The following is a 20308-nucleotide window of genomic DNA, read 5'->3' as shown; positions in this document are numbered from 1 at the left end:
GAGGGCAGCGGGCTGCTGGAGCAGCACCGTGCGCAGAGGGAAGGCAGCGAGGTGAGTGGGTCTGCTCTGCAGGGCGGGTGGCAGAGTGGACGTGCGGCAGAGGACCTGCCAGACACCGACTCCAGAGACACTGCCTCTCAGCACTGCGCATCAAGCCAAGGCGATGCCCCTCAGGTCGTCTCTGGCCGAGGGAGGCTGGAAGTATAACGCGACTGTGCCACCACGAAGGCTCAGGGCAGAGCAGGGGACAGGCAGGCAACGCCAGCTATGCGCTGCCCAGAGTGGGAGGTGCTCCTCCATCCTATGCCCTGACACGGGAGGAAGGCGAACAGGCTCTGGGAGCCACGCCTGGCCGGCACAGGGCATAGGGAGGTCTGCTACGCGGGAGCTGGCTGTGTATGCACAGGGGCAAGAGGAGTCAGAGCAGGCTGAGACAACCCTGAGATCACTGGTCTCCAGAACCAGTGCGTGGCCTGAGACCTCCGAAGTGGCAGCTCTGGAGCCTTAGTGCATTAAAAACAAACAAAAAACCCCATCAAACTACACGCCTAACTTAATAGCCTAACCCAGCAGGGCGTGGTGGTGCACACCTGTCATCCTAGCATTTGAGAGGCTGAGGCAGGAGGACCACTAAAGAGTTCGAGGCCAGCCTGGGCTACAGAGTGAGACCGTCTCAAAAACATAAACCAAAATGAAACAAAAAACGCCTAATGAGTCCTGCCTGGAGATGTACACACAAGCAAACAGCAAGCTGACGGCACACCGAAGCAGACTTCAAAGGCTTAGGAACAACAGGCTGCTGCAGCTGAGGCAGGGCGGGCTAGCCAAGCCTGGGGACACAGCAGCGCCGCACCCTGAAGGCAACTCCTCCACACTGCAGGAGGACCCCTGGCCCTGGGGACACACAGAGGGCGCCAACGTACCCCACGGCTGCAGCAGGAGCGGTAGGATTATTCTTCAACTCCTGCACATTGACCACCTGAGGCACGTTCTTCAGAGTCGATTCAGTCAAAGTGCTGACAGCTATGGAAACAGGAAAGAGACCATATTAATTCAGGAAGGAGCCTAACTTCCAGCCACGCAGAAATGAATGACCAGGAAGGACATGACCTGGAGCAAGCTGCAGCTTCACCACGCAGAAACCCGGCAGGCACCTGGCCTGCGCCACTGCTGGCAAAGCCACAGAGCGAGGCTGTGGAGTGCAGCAGTGCAAGGGTGAAGGGTGCCCCGCCCAGTTTTTCTATAGCTGAAGCGAAGCACCTGCTGCACTGCTGTGCGCCCGAGAAAGGGCAGCCTCAGGCTCAGCGTCTTCCACCCATTCATCTGTCCCCCTTCCCACGGGCTCAGTGTGCGGCAGCTTCTGCGCAGTGCTGAGAACACAAAAGCTGCCTAAGGAGTCGTTTCTTCTTTAATGGAGCTCATGGCTTGACGAGACAGAGACACTCTGGAGTAAAATGCCGGGGCAGAGCGTGGACAAGAATGACAAGGGCCAAGGCCTGATTAAGAAATGGCAGAGACAGGTGAGGCCTACTTGCCTATTTCCAGGTTAGAGTGTATTCCACAAACTCAGGGCATTCTGTAATGAGACTAAGAAAGCCTGCGCTATGCTCTCGGGCCTCTGCTAACTCTGCCCTTGGCAAAGGTGAAAGCTGTGTCCCAGGCAGGGCAGCAACTCTGAGGGGACTCCTATCCTTTTCTTCAGAAGAAGAAAGAACATGGTGCCTATGACTACACGCACACCCTTGTGTGTTCAGAGGAGCCCGCACCCTAGAAAATTTTGTTTCCACTATGATAAGGGTGGCCTCAAACTCTTTAGTGGTCCTCCTGCCTCAGCCTCCCAAATGCTGGGATGACAGGTGTGCACCACCACGCTGGGTTAGGCTATTAAGTTAGGTGTGTGGTCTGATCTTTTGTTTTTGTTTTTAATGCACTCAGGTCCCAGAGCTGCCACTTCAGAGGTCTCACGCCATGCTATGGTTCTGGAGACCAGTGAACTCAGGGTTATCTCGCCCTGCTCTTTAACTCCCCTTGCTTCTGCGCATAGAAGCAGTTTACTGTCGCCTCCTGTTGAGATCAGAATATTCCCAAACCCGGGCTGATTTCTAAATGTACAAATAATCAGCTGGACTTGGGGCCTGACTGGTGGCACAATGCCAAGATTGGGCTTGGTCCATGTAGTAAAGAGACCATCAAAGAATTTCATTTTCTGAAAGCTCAAAGGTACTTCACAAACTTATCTTGTCTTTCCTTTTCAGTGTCTATTCAGGTGCCTTAGAAAAGTTTTAATATCTGAGCATTTCTTAAAATCTTTTGTCACTGTTTAATGGTACTTTCTTGCCTAACTCAAGCAGTCACATCTCTTCAGTCTTCCTGAAGTGAAAACATTTGGCTTAATCAATTTCTTAACCTGGCCCTAGTAACACGTTAGCTTCGTGTAGTGGGCTGTCCTGAATATCATCAGATCTGTTTGCAGAGCCTTAGCCTCCATCCACTGAACGCCAGCAACCTTGCCATCTATTTCAGGAGAAGTACAGGGAAGCTGAGAACCATCCACTTGTAAAATTGGTAACTGGGCCGGGGATATAGCTCAGCGGCACAAGTGCTTCCCTAGCAAGCACAAGGTCCTGAGTTTGATACCCAGTACCAACAAAATAAATAAATAAATAAATAAAATCAGTAATTAGTGATAACTGAAGTCCTGGGGGCCAACTATCCACATTATTAAATCCTAGTACAGAAAACATGTACAGCCACAAACCATGGACAAAACTTTAGTTCTTTATCAGCTCATGAGAAGTTCCACCTATAAAGGCTGAATTTACCATGTTAAGGAAAAGCTGCTCTGAAGCAGAAAGAGCACAGGGCTGGAGTTTAGGTTCTGCTCCTTTCTTTCCGGGTAACTCTAATTTCTAATTAACCTTACACCACTGACGTGCAAAATAAGCACAATAAAGCACACTGTCCCGGGGTCGATGGAACCATAAGATACTGGGAAATGTTTCTAGTATTACTACATGACCTGGCTGCAAAGATTAATTTTAAGCTCACAGCAAACATCAGTCACAAGTAGGGATTATCAACAGGACGCTACTGATTTCCCAGGTGACTACCAGGTGACAGTTGAAACATCTCTCGAAAGGGAAACATTCAGACAGAGCCTCCGCCTGCCGGGGTGGGGGCCCTACAGCCTTCCCCTCTGAGGGGCAGAGGAGCCAGCCTGCTCTTCCTGCCTCCTGCAGCTTGTGGCGAGTGCTCACCTGGCGACTGACTGGCCATCTGCCGTCTCAGGGCTGCCGCAGCGGCCGCCTGGGGAGCGGCAATGGGGTGGGCAGGCCCAGGAGCACCATGCTTCACGGTTTTTGTTGCCAGCATTGTGCTGTCAGCCCCTGCAGGAATAACTTTACTAGCAGATGCAGACACTGAGGGGAAAGGGAAGACGAAGTGAGGAAACGGGGAGCGAAGAGGAACCCCCAACAGCCCCAGTAGTCAGTTCCTCACGTCAGGCTGCAGAGAAGAGGCTGAAGTTAACACTCGTAAGCATTAACACAGAAAACTATCAGTGAGTGGACAGGCTGGCACCCACACCTTCCAGACACCAGCTGTGGCTTGCGTGCCTACCACTGCCATGCACCAAAGCACGGTACGCGATCCCTCCCTCACCCTGAGGGACTGGTGGCTGTGACACCAGGACACATCACTCCCCCAGCCCCTTGCATGGAATCACTCACCTACTCCTCATGCCTGTATCTCTTCTCTGCTTGAAGTCACCTCAACCCAGAGCCCTGACACTACCCTGAAGGTCAGGGAGCTCCTGCAGGTCCCTCAGTGACCTTGACACTACTGCGTTCTGGGGCGGCTGCACTTCAGGTGCGGCTGCAGGAGTCACCCCTCTTCCTCTGGTAAGGACAGTCGGGACCCCACACTAACAGTCACAGTGCGGAACCTGATGCAGGCTCTTACTCCTCGTGACCTTCCTTCCCACTTCTTTCAAGGGAAACGTGCGCCTTTTGAGCCATGAATTTCTGGAAGAGGCAGACACGTGCTGGAACCCGGTAGGGTCCTATCTAAAGCACAGGCACACTTGCTTTGCTCATGAGAAACCTAACAGGGAACAGTTTCCCTCTCGCCGCTGACTTACGGGCCGCTCCCACAGAGGAAGGCGAAGAGCCCTGGCCCAGGTGAGATTTGGCAAAAGGCATGGCCTGGGGCAGGAGGCCGGGCTGGATGGAAGGCGTGCGGACCACAGGTGCGTGCCGGGGGGCCTGGACCACTGCCTCCTCATCTTTGCAGGACACCCGCACGTCTTCCCCCTCCAGAGACTGGGAGATGGACGATGTGGAGCTGGCTTCATCCAAGTCCTCATAGTACCTCTGCGACAGGAAGGCTGACCGAGACAGGCTGGCTGCAGAGATGCAACAAAGCGCAGTTTAGACAACTCATAGCAGGGCTAGGAGCCAGGCGGCGCGGTTCACTGTTGGAGAGACACACCCAATTTGTCAAACGATTCAATTATTATGTTTTTAAGTGGAAACAGCTGTTGCTGAATGTGAACAAAGTCTGGGGTCTGTGCTCAAAAGCAGCTTTCAAAAACTGAGCTGTGTAAGACAAGGACATCCTGACCGTCCAATCGAAGGAGAAATAGTGAGATACAGAATTAATGCTGGTGGAAAAGCGAGAACCTGGAGACCTCACCAGAAGCTCCCACCGGCAGAAAATCACGTATCAGAAAAGTCAACACCAAGCTCCCAGGGCGGGGGTAACAGTCGCACCATCTCTGCCACTTCCCAACCACCTTCAAAGCAAGCCCTGGCCCAAGCCAGCACAGACAGGACGGCCTTGGTGTGAGCGTCTCAGACACTTCCAGATAAGCCCCGTGATTCCTCTGGATCAGATCATGAGCTTTACACAGACATGTGTGGGTGTGTGCATACACAACCTAATCCTGGCTTTCCTGGCTTTTTTCCTTCTTTAAATTATGAAGTAAGACTTTTACCATATTACCAAATTCCATGAATTTCAGAGTATATGTTACTGTCCATATATCGGAAAAAAAAAAACCCCAAAGACAGGGCCTTGCTTTTCTCCTTCCTAAATTATTTTTTTTGTCTTTTTGAGACAGGGTCTCGCTATACAGCTCAGGCTGGCCTTGAGCTCATTTTATACCCCAGGCTGGCCTCGAACTCACGACGATCCTCCTGCCTCACCCTCCCGAGTGCTGGGATGACAGGCGTGCACTACCACGCCTGGCTTCCCAAATTATCTGAAGCAGTGCTACTACTGACTGAACTGTCTGTGCTACAAGACATCCCTCTGGGATTTTATTGTCACTTTAAGTACAACACCCAGAAAGCAATGCTATGTGCTAGGCCTCTGCTGCCCTATTTGGTAGCCTCTAGCCATCCGCAGTTATTTAAACTTAAAGTCATTACAGACAAATAAATACCAATTTCTATTCCTTAGTGGTACTGGCCACATTTTACCTGGTCACTGGCCACATGTGACTAGTGGCTACGACACTGGGTGGCAGATACAAAACGTTTTGGTAATTTGCAGAAAATCCTACAGGACAGTACTGTGCTGAAGGATTCTGAGGCATGTAAGCATGCATCAGGTCACTGAAACTCCATCCGGACCCAGCATGTCACCGGCAGAACTGCAGGCAACACCTGCGGAGGGCCTGCTGGATGCCATCTCTCTGCACCGTCCATTCAATCCTTCGGCTCATCCTCCGAGTTAGAAACTGCTGCTACTTGAGACCTTCACACTGCTATATAAGACTTCAAGTTATGCCAGGCAGAACCGGTCTTCATCTCATGACTCTGTCCCCTGTGCCACACATGGTTCCATGAGGTGGCAAAAGGGATTCTCCAGGGATAGTTTAGGTCACTAGCCAATGACCTTTATTTATTGTTTTTTTTCCGGTACCGGGAATTGAACTTGTGACCTTGTGCTTGCCAGGCAGGCGCTGTGCTGCTGAGCTAAATCCCCAGCCCCACCAATGACCTTAAATAGGCAGGTGAAGAGGTTATCCTGGATGATGCAATGGGGCTCAGTAAACTCTCAAGAGCCCTGTAGAGGCAGAAAAACAGCAGAACAGGACAGCAGAGAGACATGGTGGACGGGCAGAAAACAGCAAGCGAGAACCGGAGCAGCGCTACCTCACAGGCAAGGGTGTGAGGAGCACATCTGGAGAGGAGGACCCCAGTCTGGGGCCGCAGGGATCTGTGTCCCACCAACGCCCTCCACAAGGCTGTGTGGCATCTCCCCGACCTCAGGTGGGTGTGCAGCCTGGCCAGCCCACTCACCCCAAGTCTAGGCCTCCATCCACAGAGCCGGGCTATCTGAGGCTGAGGACTGTGAGGATGTGTCGCAGCAGCCGCGAGAAGCGAGTGCAAACGTGTGCTCCCCTGGGGCCATGGTGTCCACTGCTGTGTCTCCACAGCCCCAGCTCCCGAGGGTTGGTCAGGACAAGGACTTTCTGGCCAGAGCTGGCAGAAAGCAGCACTGGCCCAACTACATGACCCCCGAGATCTGCTCTGCAAAGGGGTTCGCGCTGGTGCTTATGCCATTCGGCTCCTCTGGGCACAGTGAGCCCACCAGTAGAAAACCAGAGCTGGACAGCTCATGTGCCGGGCACATGGGTCTTCGTGCTGCACCCAAGGAGAAGCCACTTCTGGCACTAGAAGCCAGCCTGGGGGTGCGGAGAGAATCTTACTCTGCCAGAGCTTCTGTCAGCTTAGGAAAGACAGAGCTGGGGTGGCGGGGGAGACACATGATGACAACTGTGGTGATGATGACTACCACCATGACACACCACTCACATGGCCACCTCGAAGACTCAGTAGGCCTTGTGTCTGAGGCGAACTGCAGAAAGTGGTCGCTTTTATTGGACGTGGCACTGAACATACCAAGCAGTGGTGGCCGGGCCTGATGCTACACACTTGTAATCCCAACCTTCGGGAGGCTGACGCAGGAGGATCACTCTGACTTCGTGGCTAGCTTAAACTACATGTGAAACCCTATCTGAAAAAGCCAAGCCAAACCAACACAAACTAACCCCACCAAAACTAGGCAGTGCAGTAAGAAAAAGCAAGATTGGGAGGAAAAAAACGAAGATGTCAGAATCCATGGGCGGTATGATTGTTTCTACAGCTCTAAGTTTAAGGAAGAGTTAACAGACTATTAGAACAAATGAGTTTTTCAAGGCTAATGGTCAAAGTCAATGTGCAAAAATAAAACATATTTCTATAACCTGCATCCAACATAAAATTTTAAGGCAGGGGCCAGGAATATAGCTCAGGGGCACAGTACCTGCCTGGCAAACATAAGGTCCTGAGTTTGATTCCTGGTACCAAAATAAAAAAATTTAAGGGAAAAACATCTATCTTGAAAAGAGGAAAAATTACTATTCTTAGAATAAATCTAACGGAAGATGTGCACGTCTCCCATGCAGAAAAACACTGGGAAGGCTCAGAGTGGTGAAGCACACCTATAATCCCAGCACTCAGGAGGTTGACATGGGAGGATTCCCATGAGTTTGAGGCCAGCCTGAACTAAACAGTGAGACTGCCTTTAAAAAAAAAATAAGAAAAGAAAAAAGGCAGCCAACCCCGGTCTAGACTGCAGAACTTTCTGTGACAATGACAAAGTGTTGTGTGCCTGTGCGTCTCATCACAGCAGCTACTGGTATGTATGTGTGATTATGCCGCACTTGAAGTACGGCTACTGGGACTACAGAACTAAATTTTTTATTTAACTTCATTATAGTTTAAATAAGGTTCTGTATTGGTTGGCTAGCTCTAGAATCCAGAAAAGGAACAGTGCTGAGTAGTGAGTCTCATTTTAGGGTGGCTGAGATGCGGGTAGGTGTTTTGAGCCTCTCTTTTGTTCACCGGCTGCCTGTCCTAGAAGTGACCTGCGGTCAGCGATGTGGAGCACAGCTGGCTATGGGCAGTGAATGGCAGAGGGACCGCTCATGTCACCCCTGAGGAATCTACTGTGCAGAGATGACCAGAGATGTGGCTCGGAGGGCCGTGAACCAGATGCTGGGAGGAAATCCTTGGCAACCAGATGAGCGCTTGGCACCAGGGCTGGCTAAGTGCTGGTGCCTCTGGCACGGGGATAGATATATGACAGGACATTCCCCCATCCACCCCTGGAACTCTGCATCTCACAACAGGGAAAGCACCGTGGAAAACACCTCCCCTCCCAGCGAGGGGAGTTCACGACTGACTTCTCCAGCACCACCTAGAGTGTAATCAGATAGGCTCCGCCCCCAGTGACCATTCCGTGTGGCCTTGGGCTGGCTCAGCGGCACTACCACAGGGCCAGAACTTCCTCCCTAAGGCGAGTTCCATTCAAGCACAGACACCTCTTGGCGCTCGGGGACCAATCCCGCTACAAACTCGAGTGTGGAAATATCTCTGTGAAGCTCTGGTTTAAGCTCTGGAGTACTGTGCTTACTCTGCAACACATATAATAAGAAGTTCTGGAGTACTTATCCAGAAGTAGAATGCCACGATCAAGTAATTCTATTTTTAATTTTTGTTTTTTGCAATAGGGTCTTGCTACTGTGCCCAGGCTGGCCTCAAACATGTGATCCTCCTGCCTCAGCCTCTGGAGTGCTGGAATTATGTATGTATACTACTACCATGCCCAGCAATTTCCAATCATGCAACAGTCTTACACACCAGTTTGTATTCACATTGACAGTGTGCACCATGCTAAATGCCTCCTATCCTCACCAATATTAATTTTCTGTATTTTTAAAATAAGGGCTCGGCCAGGCATGGTGGCACATGCCTGCAATCCTAGCAGGGAGTAGGTGGGAGGCTGAGGCAGGAAGATTGCTGGGAGTTTCAGGCCAGCCTGGGCTACAAAGGCCAGCCTGAACTGCACGGTGATTCCTTGTCTCAAAAAGACAAAAATAAATTAATTAAATTAAGTAAGGGCTCATGAATTTTTTGTTTTGTTTTGTTTTGTTTTGCTTTGGGTACTGGGAATCGAACTCAGGACCTTGCACTTGCCAGGCAGGTGCTTGTGCCACTGAGCTATATCCCTGGTCCTGAATCAGAACACAAAACTGTAAATGTTTTTATAACTCCCAAATCATTTTCAAAAAATCAGATTTACATGTGAAGGAAAAAAGGGAGTAAACTCAAATGTCATAGTTGAGGCCATACCTGGCTTGAGAGATAAAAAGTAATTTGTACTGTTCTTTATAGTTTTCAATAATTTTCTTCAATTAGCTACCAAGAAAATATACTGAGATAAGAAACAGTTATTTAAAAATTCACTTGTGCCGGGCATGGTGGCGCATGCCTATAATTCCAGCAATCGGGAGGCTGAGGCAGGAGGATCGTTGTGAGTTCGAGACCAGCCTGGGCTACAAAGTGAGCTCAAGGCCAGCCTCAACTACGTAGTGAGACCCTGGCTCAAAAAGACAAAAAAAAAAAAAAAACTTGTCTGTGACCATTACCTACGTAACTTAGTCCTATGTGATTACAAGACAAAAATCATAATATAGTAAGACTAAACTGCAGCTATTTTAATAGATTTTACCAAAAGGCATCTGCTGGCATAAAAAGAAAACGAACTCAGAATTTCAGTGAAAAATGCAAATTTGGACATAAAAGAAAGCAGGTTATAACAAATGCTTTTTTATAAAAAAGGCAATTATCTAGATAATTTAATGGCCAAAAAATTTTTTCAGTGTTACATGGTTTCTTTCAGCAAAATATTTTTTTTATTTTTTATTTTTTTTTATTTTTTTGGTTTTTCTCCGGTACCGGGAACCGAACTCATGACCTTGCCCTTGCCAGGCAGGCGCTTTGCCGCTGAGCTAAATCCCCAGCCCCAGCAAAATATTTTTGCCAGTTCTCTTTCTTCTTTGTGGTACCAAGGATTGAACCTGGGGTGCTCTACCACTAAGCTACACCCCAGCGCTTTTTACTTTTTTTTTGAGACAGGGTCTCACTAAATTGCCCAGGTGTGACTTGAACCTTTGACCCTCCTGGCTCGGCCTCCCAAAGTGCTGGGACTACAGACGGCCCATGCCCAGCTTCTTTCAAGTAAAACACTATCACTGCTAATCTGGCTTTTTCCTTTTTTCATAAGCAAAGAAACCCTTTTTCCTCCATGGAATGTTGAACACAAGTCAGAAGTTACAAGGCCCAGCGGCCCCTCCCGGCCCGGTGTTCACAGTGCGAGAGGCGAACTACTTGGAGCTGCTTCACCATGGATACAGAAACTGCTGCTCACGGCAATTTTCAGACAGAAAACAGACTCTGGGGACATTTTACTGCTGTCCTATTAATTAAGAAATAAGAGCCCCCCACAGACACACACCCCTGCACCCCAGGACCAGGGACTGCATGGCTGGGGGGCTGACAGCTGGGGGGCAGGGAGGGCTCAGGACCAGGGCCCTTTACCTGGAGCAGTGGATCTCACCGGTGGTGTCTTCCTCTTGGCCAGGAAGTTTCTCAGCTGTGTCTGTTTCACGGGCGATAGTTTCCCTGCAAGACATTGACTTAGTTTTTCTGATGCCAGCAGCCTGAAGAGGACACAGCTGAAAGGGCAGGGAGGGTACTTCACCTGGCACTCTGGGCAAGGGCTTGGTGTGAGTGTCAATGGTGGTTTTTAACAAAGCGTTGCTCAGGGTTTCCAGGTCACTGTCAAAGCTGAAAGAGGATAGAGTTACACACAAACCAGCCAGGAGCTGGGGAGCTGCGCTCTGTGGGGCCCGAGAGCCTCCTACACACAAAGGCAGAGGTCAGCGTACACGCCACACACGAGCATGCCAGCTCGTTGAAGGATGGCATCAATCCGAAGGGGACGGCGCTGGCAATACTGTACCCCACCCCAGCCAAACAGCACCCTCTGTTCTTTCCTTTCTCTTTTTTGGTTTTCTGAGGCAGGATCTTGCCATGCAGCCCAGACTGGCGTCAAACTCTCTGTGACCCTCCTGTGCAGAAAGCCTCAGCAGAAAGGGCAGTGACGCTGTACATGGGGCCTGAAAGCACAGCGCAGAGCCACGTTGGTGACTAAGTGTCTAAGTGCGAAGTCTGAAAGTCTCCACACTACAGCAAACGGGCAAAATGGGCTTTTGGGAGTCAATCTGCCAAACCCCATTAGTTAATTTTTTCTTTCTTTCTTTCTTTCTTTCTTTCTTTTTTTTTTTTTATTTTTTTGAGACAGGGTCTTGCTAGGCAGTTCAGGTTGGCCTTAAGCTCACTTTGTAGCCCAGGCTGGTCTTGAACTCATAATGATCCTCCTTCCTCAGCTTCCAGAGAGCTGGGATTACAGGGTGCACCACTATACCCAGCCCATTAGTTAATTTTCAGGAAACTACCATTATTACTGTAGCACTTACTGTGACCTACTGAACGTGTGGCTTTTCTTTTCCATTTTTCTTCCAGTACTGCAGACTGAATTAGGGACGCTTTATCACTGAGGCATAGCCCCAGCCCTTTCTGTTTGCTGAGATAGGTTCTCACTACAGTGCCCAGTGTGGCCCTGAACTCAGGACCCTCCTACCTCAGCTCCCAAGTATCTTTTCTTTCCTTTCTCTTTTTTGGTTTTCTGAGACAGGATCTTGCCATGTATCCCAGACTGGCCTCGAACTCTCCACGACCCTCCTGTGCAGCCTCCAAAGTGCAGGGATGACAGGCATGCGCCACCATGCCTGGCTCTGAGTATCTTTTCTTTTCTCTCTCTCTTTGTGCTGGGGAGGGAGCCCAGGGCTTCTTGCACACCAGACAAGCGCTCTACCCCTGAGTGACGACACCCTGGCCCGCGAGATCCTATTTCATCAGGTACAATGTGTCACTCTCTAACAGCCTCAAAAGGCAAGACTGTCTTCCCCTTAATCAAGCACTCCGCTTTCTTTCAGCAAGGACACCAAGGATCAGAAAGGGAGGGGTACCTGCCCAGGATCACTCAGGCTGAGAGCAGAGTCACTTTCAGACCCACATCTGCCCACCCTAGGCCCACATCTCCCTGAACATTAACCCTGCACTCCTCAGCACCAGCTGCACTCCCCTTCCTGCACACCTGTGAGTGCTGCGCTGGGTGGGCACAGCCAGGGGCAGACTCCACTGGAACGTCTGGTTATAGAGGCGCAGCTGCTGCAGACTGCCCACCAGCTGATTCAGCCGCTTCCTCTGCTGGTTGATGATCTCCCGGTTGTTGGCTAGAGTGTTGAACAGCGTCTCTCGCTCTGGCACAAGCAGCCGCCTGTGGGTGGCCATGAGAAAAACTAAACGCAAATGGTTCAAGTCAAGGGATCCCCTTGCCCCCAGTAAGACTACAGCTGTGCCAGTAAAAACGGCGAGATGGTGAGCCACCGATGGACAGGTAACTACCAGAAAATCAAAGGGGGATGAAGGCCTAAAGAGGCTAAGCAGGAATAAGGGCAAAGCAGCTAAAACATGCAGGCCGGGGCTGCAGCAAAGGAGAGCGGACACTGGACAAAGCCCAGTGAGCCTCGGGAAGGGAGGTGGGAATCCAGGATAGGGCCTAGCGGCTCAGCTGCACGCTTGGGCACATTTTGTTCTAGGTAAGTTATATGGGACACACACACACACACACACACACACACACACACACACACACGGACCAGGACAAAGGACTCCCTAGAGGGTTAGGGGAGTGGATAGTTTCTTCAGATTGCTGTCACAAAGCAGCACCCACTCCTGTCTGTCTTTGTGTAGTTTTCCTCAAGTTAGAAGAAACCCTTCAGGATATTTAGTGGTTTTTCTACTAACTTCTGAATGAGCAGTCTGCGTTCCTGGGCCAGGCCACACTGGGGCTTGGGAAAGCAATGCGCCAGGGAGCAGGGCCAGAGCTGGGGACCAGCGCTAACGGTGCAGGCTGAGCCCAGGCCCCTGCCCGGACAGCAGGCAGTCTGCGCCCCACGTCCACACCTACGCTCTGGGCTCTTCAGCCTTCTCCAGCACCACAGCGCGTCCGGCCACGCCTGCTCTCTACACTGACTGTGGGCCCACCCCTGGCCCATCCCTGCGCCCTGCAGCTTGGCAACCAGGCAGACAGGGTGCGCTGGTCGGTGTCAGAGGGGGCACATCGAGGGCAGGTGTGGAAAAAGCCAGTGGTCTTCACGGCTGACTTCCCTGCCTCAGCCTAGCTCCTCTGGTTCCTTCCGAAAACACGCACAACTCCCGAGGCGAGAGGGGAGGCTCCGCTTCTTCCCCAGCATCCCTCACACGGTTGTCATGACCTACGCGGATGCTTCTCAAAAAGACAGTTAGGGTAGACAGAAAAGGGTACAGGAAAAACCAGCTCCTAACCCCACACTGCAGAACAGCTGGGAAGAGACTGACAGATCTGCTTTCAATCTCTGCTCCACGTGCACCTCCGTGAGAGCACTCAAAATGCTTTTTTATTTTGCCGTTCCCAATCTTTCATTTTGTCTATAGAGCCTAAAAAAGTGACATAATTGTACATCCTGTGTGACATACAACACCTTTTGTGTCATTTCTTTGAGAACATGCGACTCGTTGGTTATGCGGTATTGTGTAGTAAGAAAATGTGACGCTGACCAGAACATCCCTAATTTTAAACAGTTAGGCTGAATCCAAGTTTCCACTATTACAAACGCTGCTGCAATATACATTCTGCCACGTAAACTATTGTGAACATCACACAATACTTTTGTTAACTGCATTAGTTTTTTTTTTGGTACCAGGAATCAAACTCACGACCTCAGTCTTGCCAGGCAAGCGCTTCTGCCACTGAGCTACATCCCGAGCCCCCGCACACATTATTTTTGTAACAAAAGTCTTACAAATGAAATAACTTGTGTCACAAAGAACTTCTTCGTAAGGTTTTTCCACATGCTCCTTGTTGGGGTTTCTATCTGGGTGCCCCCACCCCCACTGCCCCTAACGTGGCAGCCTATGCTCCTAGGCGGGGCTCTGGGAGGCGCCTGGACGGACCCTGGGAGTGTGGCACTCATCAGATCAGCCCGCCGCTGAGTTTACAGCGAGCGCCAGGTGGGGAGGTGAAGCGGTTAGAAGAGGGAGGGCACGGGGGCGTGGCCCGGACGGGTCTGTCTCCCTCCCACTCCCTTGGTCTCGGCAGCCCTGTTTTGTGGCACCAAGACATGAGCTGTTTCCCCTCCCATCCCCTCTGCTGTGCCGCCCTGCCTGGAGCCAGCCAACCAGCCAGTAAAACCTCCTCAGTGAGCTGGAATAAACCTTTCCTTACGCTGAGGGTGTCAGGCTGCAAGGATGAGAGAAAGCAATGCTGTGTTCCCATACCATTTTTTTGTTTTTGGTACTGGGAACCGAGCTAAGGACCTTGCGCTTGCCAGGCAGGCGCTTGTGCCGCTGAGCTATGTCCCAGTCCCACATCATGTTTTCAAAGAGAAAAACCAATGTCTACTGGTCAGTAGGGGCCGAGAGATCTCACTCACTTTTGTTTTTTCTTTTGCTCCAGATGCCGATCCCACTCCAAGTCCAGGACGTCATTCACATCCTGGACAGCAAATTTCACGTACTGATGGAGGCGCCGAATTTCCTGGGAGAAAAACATTTCAAGACAAATGACTCATTTTTCTGGTAGCTTGAGGGGACGACGTCTCAAAATAGTCAAAATAAATGAAGTGCTTCTATATTGGGAATCATAATAAACAAGAAAAACCTAAAGGTCTAATACAGCCACTAAAATGTCACAATTAAAATGGAAAACAGAAAATCAGCTCCTTTGGCAGGGACAGAGAGGCGGCACAAAGGCAGGGAGGAGCGCGTGCCCTTCCTGCTCCGACTCCGGGCAGCTGGGAACCCTCCGCTGCACTCAGGTGTGCACAAAGCACATCCACTTAGTTTTGCTCTCCCACCCATGAAATTAACGGTAATACAGGTGAAATTATCCCACAGAACAGCGCTGAAAATAATTCTATCTATTCATAGCATCAAGCATAGAAGTCATCTCACCAGTAAAGAAGGACTCACTTCCCAAAAACAATGAATGTATCAGCACCAGAAAAATTCATTTACCTTTATTAAAATTCTCACCTATCTGGCCTACTTTAGGCCTGTAATAACTTGGGCCACTGGTAACTTTTGGAGCTATGACACTTGACTCTCTAAAATGAAAAAATCAAGATGAAGCACCAAGTTTACCAATGGAGCTCATGGGCCAGATCCTGGTAAAAACTCTTGACGTATCGGCAAAGATTTAATTATGCTGTCATGTATTTTTAAAATTATTCCTGGATAAAGGCTTATGCCCCAACTGAAAAATAGAAAATCCCATTTAAAAAGAGCCAAGCCGACTCAAGGAACGTGGCAGGAAGCTTAGCAGCAAACAGAAATTCAGCTCGATACTCAGGAGCTACAGAAGGCTCTTTCCCATGACCCTTCCAATGTGACTGTCCCCGTGCCACTGACACTAGTGCTGCTCCTAGGCCTCCCACTCCTCTCACAGGCCTTATGCCGAACCCCTCTTTTCTGAGGCTTGGCTGCACCCTCCCTGGCGTCCCATAGCAACAAACCCTCCTTCCATTTCTACGCCCATCCCTGGCCGCTGCTCACCCAGCTGTCGGGACTGTACAATGCAGCAGGGAGGCTGCAAACACAGGCTGAGGGTTTATTAGTGAGGAAACCTGGGCAGGTCCAGCACCTCAGTGTCCTCGTCTTTGCACTCAGCACCTGCCACCTACTATTACCTACTCAACACCGCGACAAAAGACAACTGTTCCTTCATGAACCATGCGTCCCCTGAGCACCGTGCTTGCCTTAGTCTGGCAACAGGGCACCGGAGCAAGGGGCAGGTGGGAGAACGAGAGAGGAAGTGGTGCGAGGCCTGATGAGCGGTACAGGGGGCAGCAAGCAGGCCCAGCAGCGACAGCAACAGCACACACGGCAGCTGCCCACTCTTCTGGGAAGAGGGCGCACTTCCCATTTCCCCACTGCCCGGCAGGTTTACGGGTACGGGGGGAGCTGGGGAGCAGCAGCCTGCGGCCTCAAGTTCTCACAAGCAGGAGGGACCCACCCTGCGAGACCCGCGTCCACAGTGAGGGTACCTACCCAGTGCTGCCTGGACACCTCCTCAGGGGCTTGAGACAAGCGGAGTGGGGAAGCTGAGCCCAGAACTGTGGGGACTAGGGTGAGCCAAACAACAAAAACCAGACTCCAGCTGGCTACTGAGCAGTGAGGAATTCACACAGTGAGAAAGCATCAGCACTCAGCTACGGCCCGCAGACGCGAGCCCGGGAGGAGCCAGATCTCGGTTCCAATTCCAACCTCACCGACTGGCCGTGGGCAACATGACTGCCCCGGCCTTGGAGGTTCCGTTTTGTATTTGTACAAGAGATCAATAACTTCCTTGCACGGCAGCTGGTTTTGAAGACTAGAAATAATGCATAAAACACATAGCAGACGAGCTGGCCTTCCAGGAACAGCTGCTTTGTGGTGTGATTTAAAAATACCTGTCCCAACAGTGTTTTCTACCATGCTTAAAGGTTAATAAGGAATTTTATTTTAAAAAAAAAATCTAACATTAAAGTGCCATTTTCTCTGCCATAGGTAAGAAGTGCAGCAGACAATCAACAACTCCATCGGGCCACGCCCCGCATCTGTGCTAGAGGAAGACCGCAGTGGCTGCCCAAGCGGCTATGAAAGCCTGCCTGCAATGAAAGCGCTTCCCCCACCTGCAGCTGGGCCTCACTCCGGGGGTCCAGCGGTCTCTTGTAGAGCAGATGGAGATACCCAGAGTCGTGGTTTCTCCCATCCTGCTCTCTGGCTTCTTCTACACCAGCAAAGCCCTCAAGCAGCGTGGTCTTCAGGGTGCTTATGTCTCCGTGAAGAGACTACAAATAAACAGCAAGGACATATTAAGACAAACGCTCCATCTGCAAGAAATAAAGCCTGCCTGCCTGGATCAGAAATGTGGAGTTTCTCAAACACTGAGCACAAGGAACATCTTATTCAGATGTCTGTTCAATTTCACGTTCGTGGAAAAAAAGAATTTTATTGCTTGGAAAAGACAATAAAGCTCTTTTTTCTTAAAAAAATTATTTTTTTTCTCAGGAATAAAATATGTGTTCTGATGTGGGCAAGTGGGAAGCAGGAAGTGCACTGAGAGTACCAGGATTCTGCGACCCGAGGACCATCCAGAACGTCCTTTCCACCACGTCACTGAGACCAGGACTCCAGAGACAGCGCACTCACTGAACAGGAACTTGCAAAAATGCTTCCAGCTCTGTAAGCCTCAACTCCCGGGCTTGCAAGGTGAGGGTAACAGTGTGCAGTGCGCGGGAAGGTGTGCCGTTCAGGGAGGCAGTCCAGGTAAAGTGCTTAGCACAACACCAGGGACACAGAAAGTAGTGACAACAGTAACAGATAATCCTATTAACAACAGATACCAGGCCCGTTTTTATTGTATGCACTCTAAAATATTCTGCTCCTTTTAGCGCAGCACTACGAAGAGAACAAAATGCCCAATGGACCTAATTAACAACCATAATAAACTTTTATGGAGTGCTGAGTATGTGTTAAAAGGGGAGGAACAGTTCTCCCGTCTTACAGATGAGAAAACTGAAACACAGAGCAGCGGGGTTAACTTGCCCAGTCTCAAGATCAGTAAGTCCTTTTATGCCCAGTGGCCCAGTTTTGGAACAGTACATAACAATGGAATATAATAAAAATTATTCTCTTCAAGTTTTTGTTCCTTGAATTTTTCTAGGTAACATACAAGAATTTCATGCAAAAATTTAAAAAATTGCAATCTTTGGCACGAATGGCTGAAGTCCTGCCAGCAGGATGTGGATGCCGGCTGTGCCGGCAGGTGCCAGGTGAATTACACAGCACACGAACACCAGTACCGGTCCCGGCAGGCGCCGATGCCCACCTCCACGGAGGAGGGAAGAGTGCACTCTCCAAGTGCAGCTCCACCCAGCCCGCCCGCTCACACGCACCTCCGTGGTCTCTTTAATCTCCAGAAGAAAGGTGTGCAGGTCAGCCGACTCTGTCCGAAGCATCTGCATCTCCTCCGGGGTGCCCACCTGGAAGCAGGCCTTGGCGGTCCGGGCTTTCAGCTCCTCCAGCTCCTTCTGGAAGTGTGCGATCTGCAGAAGCCACAAACAGGGAAAGGACTCCGTCTGAGCGGCATGGCAGTGACAGAGATGCCTCCATGCTGATTCACAGGCAGGCTCCTGCGACTGGCCAGGCGCCACCACTAGGAGCGGCGGTCACACAGGCGGCTGCACTCAGGGCCACCCTGGTCTCGGGCAGAACTAATGCCAGGAAAAGCCTTGGGAACAGACTTACCTCTTCTCCAATCCCAGCCAGCACAGGGTCTGAATCTTTCCACTGATGTCCCTGTTTTTCTGCGACAGGAGGCTGAAGTGACTTTGGCTAAAATGGAAGGCACAAGATTTACAAATGCTGCAAGTTGTAGTGTCAGAAAGCCACTGCATCGTGCCCGTTGCAGAGAGCGGCACGTTCCTTGTGCAGAGTCCCCTCCGTCGCTGGCGCTCATGAACTGTACTCAGTGGGTGGAGAAGCGAGGGGCAAAGCAAGGGGGTCCCGCTCTCATGGGAGTTGCCTTCTGCTACCCAAGATGGACAGGAGGAAGCGACCACGTCAGGTAGGGCCGACTGGTGAGGAGGCAGAAAAACCCGGAGTAAGGGGTACAGGCCGGGTGAGAGCTGGGAAAGCACGCCCTGAAGGCTTCCCCCGAGCTGGGATGAGAAGGGTGAGAAGTCAAGGGAAGTGGACTCGAGAGAGATGGAGGGCATTTCTCAGGCTGAGGGCAGGGCTGGGCTGGACAAGGACAGGCTCAGTGAGGTAGGTGGGGCAGGTAATGAAGGCCACACTGAGAAGGCTGAGCTCTTCTCTCACTGGCTTTGAAAGCTACTGCTGGTGTGTTTGGAGTGTTTGAAGGATGATTTAGGATTTAAAAGATTGTACTTCCTGCTCAACAGCACAGATAGCAGCAAGAGGCAGGAGCTAAAATGGGAAGAGCAGTCAGGGCTAACTGGGTGAGAGACGGCCCCGGCCTGACAGAAGACACGCGGGAAGGGAGCTGTGGGTTCGTGTCGGGTGACATGCAGAGGGCATGGGCACAGGGCCTCCCTGCCAGTCTCGACTTGGGGAAAGGCTGTCCAGGCAATGAGGAGGATCGGGGTGCTGCCGGGTTGGGGGCCTGCGCAAAGCCTTGGCCTGTTAGTGCTACTTACATAGCGGGAATGCTAGGAAGGGACAAGGCTGGTGGAGGGGCCAGAAAGCAAGAGCTCTGCATTGGGCTCTTCTCCACTGCTCGTACACAGAGCAGGGAACATCAGCGTGGAGCTGGGCTGCATAGCAGCCACTGAAGCAGCAACATTTATTTAACATGTCGTAAGTGTCAGGCCGAGAACTGTGCCTGGGCTTCTACCAAGTGTCCAGTACAGGTGTGGGGAACAGGTCAGTTAGGGGAACACAGAAAACGAAAGGGTGTGACTCCTGTTCTTAGGCCAGTAACATAAATGTTAAAAAAAACATATTACAGTAAAACACACATTACTGGGCCGGGGATATTGCTCATGGCATAAGCTCCTGCCTGACAAGCACAAGGTCGAGTTTGATTCCCAGTACGAAAACAAACAAACAAAAAAGGACATATTACCATGACCTGCCCTGGCATACAGTGAAGGCCAACATTACAGTGCATCCTCACCACTTACTCACTAGATTCTGGCACCACGCAACTCTGGCTCTTCCCCAAAGTCAAAGTGACCGTGAAAGGAAAACACTTCAAATCAACTCAGGACGCTGAGGCGGCCAGGACATGGCAACCAGCAACACTCATGAGAGAGGACAGCCAGAACTGCTTTGGACAATGGCAAGAATGATGAGATATGCATGTTCAAAGTAAGGACGCGGACCTGAGGAGGACCAATGGCAATGTATCTTTCACTGTAAAGTTTTCAAAAACGTAACATTCACTGTATTTTTTGATCACACCATACCTGCTGTATGATTCCACGTAGGCACAAACTGGCTGCGCTAACTGCTGTTAGAATGAAGACCGGTAAGGGCAGAGACAGAAGGGGACACATGAGGAGGAGTTCCGGTGTCCCTGGTAAAGCGGTTCATCAACTGGGTGCGAGCTGGCAAAGTGTGTTAAAACTGGTGCCAGCGCGCTGAACGGTACACACTACATGGACGTTTCAATGTAAATTATAAATTAACTGAAACATTAAGATAGATAAACATCTTTTGCACGTATACGACAAATATTCAAGTCACATATGTTGGTATTTCCTGTCACACAGTCCTAGTTACTACTTCCAAGATCTGAATTCTAA

General features: G+C 50.6%; 1 protein-coding gene across 4 annotated transcripts in view; it reads right to left on the bottom strand.

The window, feature by feature from the left end:
• Nup214 (nucleoporin 214kDa) overlaps positions 1-20308 on the bottom strand; it is an 83274-nt gene that overhangs the window by 43183 nt on the left and 19783 nt on the right. For 3 of the 4 annotated variants that reach the window (XM_005408354.2, XM_005408355.2, XM_005408358.2), the window contains exons 15-24: positions 18288-18374; positions 17936-18085; positions 16670-16828; positions 14432-14535; positions 12052-12234; positions 10594-10679; positions 10431-10514; positions 4139-4402; positions 3258-3419; positions 924-1023 (exon numbers count right to left, since the gene is read on the bottom strand). In XM_005408354.2, coding sequence (XP_005408411.1) covers positions 924-1023; positions 3258-3419; positions 4139-4402; positions 10431-10514; positions 10594-10679; positions 12052-12234; positions 14432-14535; positions 16670-16828; positions 17936-18085; positions 18288-18374 — 1379 coding nt within the window. The remainder of the gene's footprint in view (positions 1-923; positions 1024-3257; positions 3420-4138; positions 4403-10430; positions 10515-10593; positions 10680-12051; positions 12235-14431; positions 14536-16669; positions 16829-17935; positions 18086-18287; positions 18375-20308) is intronic. The other variant, XM_005408357.2, reaches the window with a different exon arrangement.

This window comes from Chinchilla lanigera, unplaced genomic scaffold (assembly GCF_000276665.1).
Source record: "Chinchilla lanigera isolate Chin_1 unplaced genomic scaffold, ChiLan1.0 scaffold00112, whole genome shotgun sequence".
In the NCBI taxonomy this organism is placed as follows: Eukaryota; Metazoa; Chordata; class Mammalia; order Rodentia; family Chinchillidae; genus Chinchilla; species Chinchilla lanigera.
The sequence above is the reverse complement of the archived record's forward strand: the minus strand, read 5'-3'. Positions and strand labels throughout refer to the sequence as shown.